Source organism: Echiichthys vipera (genome assembly GCF_963691815.1).
Source record: "Echiichthys vipera genome assembly, chromosome: 2".
NCBI classification, from domain to species: domain Eukaryota; kingdom Metazoa; phylum Chordata; class Actinopteri; order Perciformes; family Trachinidae; genus Echiichthys; species Echiichthys vipera.
This window is the reverse complement of record NC_139827.1, coordinates 4,471,325-4,478,276: the sequence shown is the minus strand read 5'-3', so window position 1 is coordinate 4,478,276 and position 6,952 is coordinate 4,471,325. Positions and strand designations below refer to the sequence as shown.

The 6,952-nt window shown below is 44.4% G+C and overlaps 1 protein-coding gene across 1 annotated transcript in view; it reads right to left on the bottom strand.

The window, feature by feature from the left end:
- Positions 1–1,188: 1,188 nt before the first annotated feature.
- Positions 1,189–6,952, bottom strand: part of hoga1 (4-hydroxy-2-oxoglutarate aldolase 1) — a 31,073-nt gene continuing 25,309 nt past the window's right edge. Inside the window, exons 7-8 of the mRNA XM_083935158.1 lie at positions 4,319–4,484; positions 1,189–1,452 (exon numbers count right to left, since the gene is read on the bottom strand). Coding sequence (XP_083791284.1) covers positions 4,335–4,484 — 150 coding nt within the window. The 3' untranslated portion in view covers positions 1,189–1,452; positions 4,319–4,334. The remainder of the gene's footprint in view (positions 1,453–4,318; positions 4,485–6,952) is intronic.

The following is a 6,952-nucleotide window of genomic DNA, read 5'->3' as shown; positions in this document are numbered from 1 at the left end:
TTTTAAATCAGGAAACCAGTGGATTGCTTACTCCAGGTAGGGAATGAGTCCTTACCCCAAGTGAAGGAGTTCAAGGACCTCGGGATCATGTTCACGAGTGAGGGGACGATGGAGCGTGAGTTTGGCCGGGGAATCGGAGCAGCGGGGGCGGAGCTGCAGTCGCTCTACCGCACCGTTGTGATGAAAACAGAGAGCTGAGGAAGACAAAGCTCTGGATCTACCGGTCAGTCCTGGTTCCTACCCTCACCTGTGGTCATGAAAGCTGGGTCAGGACCCAAAGAACCAGGTCGCAGGTACAAGCGTCTGAAATGTGTTTCCTCAGGAGGGGGTCTGGAGTCTCCCTTAGAGAGAGGGGGAGAAGTTCAGCATCCGTGAGGAACTCGGAGTAGAGCCGCTGCTCCTTTGCGTTGAAAGGAGCCAGTTGAGGTGGTTCAGGATCATCTGGTAAGGATGAACCCTGGGCGCCTCCCTAGGGAGGTGTTCCAGGCACGTCCAGCTGGGAGGAGGCCTCGGGGAAGACCCAGGACCAGGTGGAGAGATTAGATCTCCACACTGGCCTGGGAACGCCTCAGGATCCCCCAGTTAGAGCTGGTTAATGTGGCCCGGGAAAGGGAAGTTTGGGGTCCCCTGCTAAAGCTGCTGCCCCCGCGACCCGACCCCGGATAAGAGGCTGAAGATGAGATGAGATTGTATTTATTATTATTATAATTATTGTAGCAGGAGTTTTACATTAGGAGACTCTGGGCTTATTTTCACTCTAGATTTCTGGATGTCTACATTTGTATATATATGTTATATTAATATTAATAAACTGAATTGAATTATTAATAATCGACTGCAGAAACCTCTGATGTACAGAATTATTACAGAATGGTGTAAAGCACAACAACCTGTCCGTCTATGAACGCTATGATTAATGTTTTCTTAATGCTTTAATTATTCACACACACACACACACACACACACACACACACACACACACACACACACACACACACACACACACACACACACACACACACACACACACACACACACACACACACACACACACACACACACACACACACACACACACACACACACACACACACACACACACACACACACACACACTTATAAGAAAGGAAAACATGTATAATTGAAGTGAAATGCAGTTTTATTGTGAAAATCAGTGCAAACACAACATTTTTTAACTTTTCATTATACTGGAGTTTCACAGCTGAGCCACTGGAGTCACAGCAGAGAAGACACAACGGGGATTTTAGTGTCAACAGAGGAATGAATACAAATCACATGAGGATTATAGAACACTTTCAGTTTACAGCTGTTGTGTTGGGTCTGTTTTATATTTGGGGCCCTTTAGAAATCAATAATCCGTCTGATATGATCTTTATGGACGTGTTATGAGACACATTGATGTTCCAGGGTCCCAGCGGTGACGGAAAAAACCTGCAAAAGTCCCAGAAAAATACCAAAAATCTCATATTCAGGCCTTGAAAAAGTCACGTAATGTGTCAAATCCTCTAAAAATCAATTGAAAATGTCGTGCAAGTTTGTCATGTTTGCTGAAATAGAAATGGGACACAATGCCAAATTAATTTCCTGGAATTGTCTGAGCTCTAACAGGTGTCGACGACGTTTTCTGTACGGTCACGTGTGATTTTTCAGTTTTCTCCAGACGTCAGAGTTTGATTCTGATACGCTCGGATAATGCAAGTGCACTTTTAATATTTTCATGGCTCTTGATACCAATACCATCATTTTGTTTACTCCCCGTCTCCCAGACGTGCGTCCTCCACAGAGCTGGGTCTGTCCCACGTTCCTGTCTGTTATAGTGAAGGTTTTCAACGCCACCATACTCTACGGGGGATAATATTGTTCCTGATACTCTGATACTCTTCTCTCCTCTCTGTTTGTATCATTCATGTCTCATCAACGCATGTTACTAATTCAACTTCTTCCCCGGAGTTGTTTGTGCTTTGTCGTCTCGCAGGTCTCTGCTGATCGTGGTGGTACCTGCTGCCGTGGTCCTGCATGACGCTTCCTGCTGCTCTTATAATCTATCACCTTAGCTGTGCTTGTTTCTACTATTCTGCTGTATTAATAAGTCATATTCACATTACTATAGATATTATTATAGTTACTGGAAGTGTCTCTGTCTCTCTATCCATCTGTCCGTCTTTTCTCTCTCTCTCTCTCCTTCTCTTCCTCTCTCCGGTGCAGACAGATGTGCGTCCTCCACAGAGCTGGGTCCGTCTGACGTTCCTGTCTGTTATACTGAAGGTTTTCAACGCCACCGTACTCTACGGGGGAATTGTTGGGTCTCTGTAAATCATAAATAAGTCATAGAGTGTGGTCTTTACCTACTCTGTAAAGTGTCCTGAGATAACTTTGGTTATGATTTGGCACTATAAATAAAATTGAATTGAATTGAATTAATTTTTATGAAAGATTATGTAGTATGTATGAGCAGGGGTGCATGTCCCATGTCAGGATTGGGGGGGGGGGGGGGGGGGGGGGGGGGGCACAAAAGTTGTTTGGGACGTATGCATATCATACCATGCCGCAATAAATCCCAGCTCTGTAGAGACTCTGCATATCATTCAAAAAGTGCTGCACAGGGAATCATTCACTGTGTTTACCCTTCGTGTATATTTGCTTATCAGCCAACAGAGTGTGTGTGACTGCTTACTTAACTGTTACATTAGTAAATCATAGTTTTAAGGGCCTCGGCCGTGTGAAGTCTACTCCCCATCTTCCTTTTCTTTTCCTATTTGCACTTTGTTCTTGTTGTTTGAACTTGATTTTGATCATTTTGTTTACTCCCCATTTTATTATTGTTTGTGTCGCCCTGTTTTAACAAAAGTGACCTATCACTGAAATGCACCTTTCTCTCTCTTGCACATTAAAATCATAGCATATTGTAATATAGTGTTTATCTGCGATACTGTACTTTTATTTGATTGTTGTTATATGTCATATTTTGTGTTTTATCTTATTTTTAGTAGTTCTGATTGCTCTGTACCGCTGCTACGATGACCTCATTTCCCCTCGGGGATAAATAAAGTTATCTATCTATCTATCTATCTAAATGCACGGTGTCCCTGAGTGCTTAGAAAGGGGCCTACAGATAAAAAGTATATTATTGTTATTGTTATTTTCTCCCAGTGTGCAGGGCGACTTTATGATTCAGTGATACGGATGAATATCAAAATATGAATATATGGTAATATGAATACTGGTTCAGTGTATTTAGATATCAGATATTTCTTTTCCCCAAGTGAAGGAGTTCAAGGACCTCGGGATCATGTTCACGAGTGAGGGGACGATGGAGCGTGAGTTTGGCCGGAGAATCGGAGCAGCGGGGTGGTGCTGCAGTCGCTCTACCGCACCGTTGTGACCAAAAGAGAGCTGAGGAAGGCAAAGCTCTGGATCTACCGCTTAATCTTGGTCCAGCTGGGAGGAGGCCTCGGGGAAGACCCAGGACCAGGTGGAGAGATTAGATCTCCACACTGGCCTGGGAACGCCTCAGGATCCCCCAGTTAGAGCTGGTTAATGTGGCCCGGGAAAGGGAAGTTTGGGGTCCCCTGCTGGAGCTGCTGCCCCCGCGACCCGACCCCGGATAAGAGGCTGAAGATGAGATGAGATGAGATGGGATATTTCTTTTTAGATTTGAATCTAAAATGTGAAGAATGTAAAGTCTGAAAATACATTTGCTCAATTTTGAATAGTATAGGGTATTTTTATTGGGGGGGGACATCTCATGTTGCCCCCGTCCCCCCTGGGATCTGCACCCATGCGCATATGCTTGTGTTTTTTTTAGACTTGCATCAAGAAACGAGTTCACAATCAAACTCAGTCGGTTCCATTTCCCTTCGTGCTTGAAGGAGCGTGTATTTGACTGAGTGTGTCGTGAATATGAATGTACCCGACCATTAGAGATCAGAAAACCCTACGGTTTAATATGAACATAATAGGTCAAATTTAAGAGAAGAGTACAGTTCAATTGTTGTTATATGTTATCTGTTGTCATTCGTAACTAAATGACAATTTCTTTCCGTCAAAAAGAACTTGGAAGTTGTATTAATTTGTTTAAATCAACACAAAACACGCACGTAAATGATTTAGGGACAAACAAACATGATCTATGAACTTAGAGGATTTGATTTTTTTGGTATTTTCATGCGAGGCAGCAAAAGATTAATTTTCCTGCTGTGCCGCATCGTACTGACGGGTCCGAGGACTGAACAGCTAAAAGGTGGAAGTGCAGGTGAAGTGCCGTCACACACACACACACACACACTCTCTCACCCACCCACACCCGTGTCCCCTCACAGCCAGCCGTTGGAGGAGAAGTCCCGCCGGAGCTGCTGAGCCTCCGCCTCCGTGAGCGGCTGCAGAGGTGATCGACAGGCGCCGCCGTGGAAACCGAACCACTCCATCGCCTGCTTGAGGGCGGGGACTCCCAACTTCCTGGTCACCTAGCAACACAGAGCTCCAATCAGCCTCCGTTCACCCCCAGCAGAAACACGGCAGTGAGCTTCATCAATATGACACTTGGAATCAGGCGTGTTGGGATCCATATTTGGCACTTGATGTTCAAGTGAAGCTGCATTTTCCTGATGCAGCGTGTGGAGGTGTTTGTGTGATAAATTGATGCTGCCATGGCAACAGCTTCTAACACACCTTATCAGACGCATTTTTAGCCTGAAGCATTAAGTCTATTATGGAGTGATCCACACGCGACTCACGTTTAACTTTGCGCCCCCGTCTCATTTGACGGCTGTCTCAGTTTCCAGTACTGCAGAAGTTAAAGTGGCAACAGACGACTTTTCTGCAGGAACTTGAAGAAAATGTGGATTACACAATGTGTCATGTTTATAGAAAAATGTCTGCTTATTAATACTAACGGGTGTTTTCCTCGGAGCAGCGGGGGCGGTGCTGCAGTCGCTCTACCGCACCGTTGTGACGAAAAGAGAGCTGAGGAAGGCAAAGCTCTGGATCTACCGGTCAGTCCTGGTTCCTACCCTCACCTGTGGTCATGAAAGCTGGGTCATGACCCAAAGAACCAGGTCACGGATACAAGCGGCCGAAATGTGTTTTCTCAGGAGGGGGGCTGGAGTCTCCCTTAGAGAGAGGGGAGAAGTTCAGCATCCCTGAGGAACTCGGAGTAGAGCCGCTGCTCCTTTGCGTTGAAAGGAGCCAGTTGAGGTGGTTCAGGATCATCTGGTAAGGATGAACCCTGGGCGCCTCCCTAGGGAGGTGTTCCAGGCACGTCCAGCTGGGAGGAGGCCTCGGGGAAGACCCAGGACCAGGTGGAGAGATTAGATCTCCACACTGGCCTGGGAATGCCTCAGGATCCCCCAGTTAGAGCTGGTTAATGTGGCCCGGGAAAGGGAAGTTTGGGGTCCCCTGCTAAAGCTGCTGCCCCCGAGACCCAACCCCGGATAAGAGGCTGAAGATGAGATGTTTTCCTCGACCTTCATCATACTGAGTGTTTCACTCTGGCTGAGATCTGGGGCCGTATTCACAAAACATTTGATCTCAGCACTAAGAGTTCAGTATCGGAGGCATTTCTGATAAATGCTGGCATCTATATCTGCGAGTACTGAAGTCCAGGTACCGAACCGGTCCCACGTAACTTATTAGAAATAGAAAATCTATTTAGTGGTGAACTCCGATCGCTCTGACACGGTTCTTCTTAATCTTTAATGAATCAGTTTTATAATTCTTAGTAGTTCTTGTTAATAAGTATTCTTATATTTATTAAATTAAGTTGCTGTTGCACGACTGTTTTATACTTTTCCATTTAAAAATAAATGGTTTCCATTTGCTGTTTTCATTCATGTTTTACAAAGTGTTTAACCTGAACCAGGCCTTACTGCAGTGGTACTCGTATCACAGTCATGCACGTGTAGTAAGATCTTTATCTCTTCTTTGTTTAACACACTGGTATCGGACGACACCCACAGCACGAGTATCGTAATCGGTATGAGGAGGAAGAAATGGATCCGGAACATCTCTACATACACACAATTATCCACAGACTGCATGTTCCCCCTGCTTTTCAATGTAAATATGATCCTACGTGCTCATCATTCTGTGGGAAATGTAATAAATACAAATAATATTATAAATAAATAAGTGTGGCACTTATGGCCATCAAATGCCATCATGTCCAAAAATCTCATGTTTCTGGTTACGGGTCCAAAACCATGAAATAACCGTGAGAGAAGAATGGTCTAGAGCAGAGATGTCAAAGTCAAGGCCCGGGGGCCGGATGTGGCCCTCAAATGAATGATCTTGGCCCCCGGGATGATATTTGATTAGTATTAGAACCGGCCCGCACGCCACAGCACCTGCCGGCCCCCAATAACAGCTAAAGGGAAGGTGGACGATGAGAACAGGGTGTTTCACGCTTGGTGGGAGGCAGAGCACATGTTCACACAGCTGTGCGTCTTTATCTTGATATTAAGGAACACGTTTTATTTTGAAGGACATTTTCTTTTTTTGCTGTTTGTTGTTAAAAATGTTTTCCTTGAAATAACTAAAGTCATAAGAAAATATTGGATTATTCATTTAATTATGAAATAAAATACGGTACACTGTGTCAGGTCTTGGTTCAACAGGTTATATGCATCCATTTGAATATGTTTTAATAAACATTGAACCAGTCCGGCCCTCGGCTTGAAAAATATGTTTTTTTTTGGCCCTCTGCTGTGTTTGACTTTGACATCCATGGTCTAGAGTAATGTGTGTAGGGGTATGAATCTGAAAAGTGACCGAATAAGCACAGGGATATTTAATTTCACACTGCTACTGATACTTTTATTTTATTTTATTTATTTTTTTATGGGTCAGTCTGTTTATGTCTTTGTCTCAAGCGTGTCTTGTATCTGTGGTTCCTTGTATCGTCTCACATAAAAAATAAAAATAATAAATTCAGTTA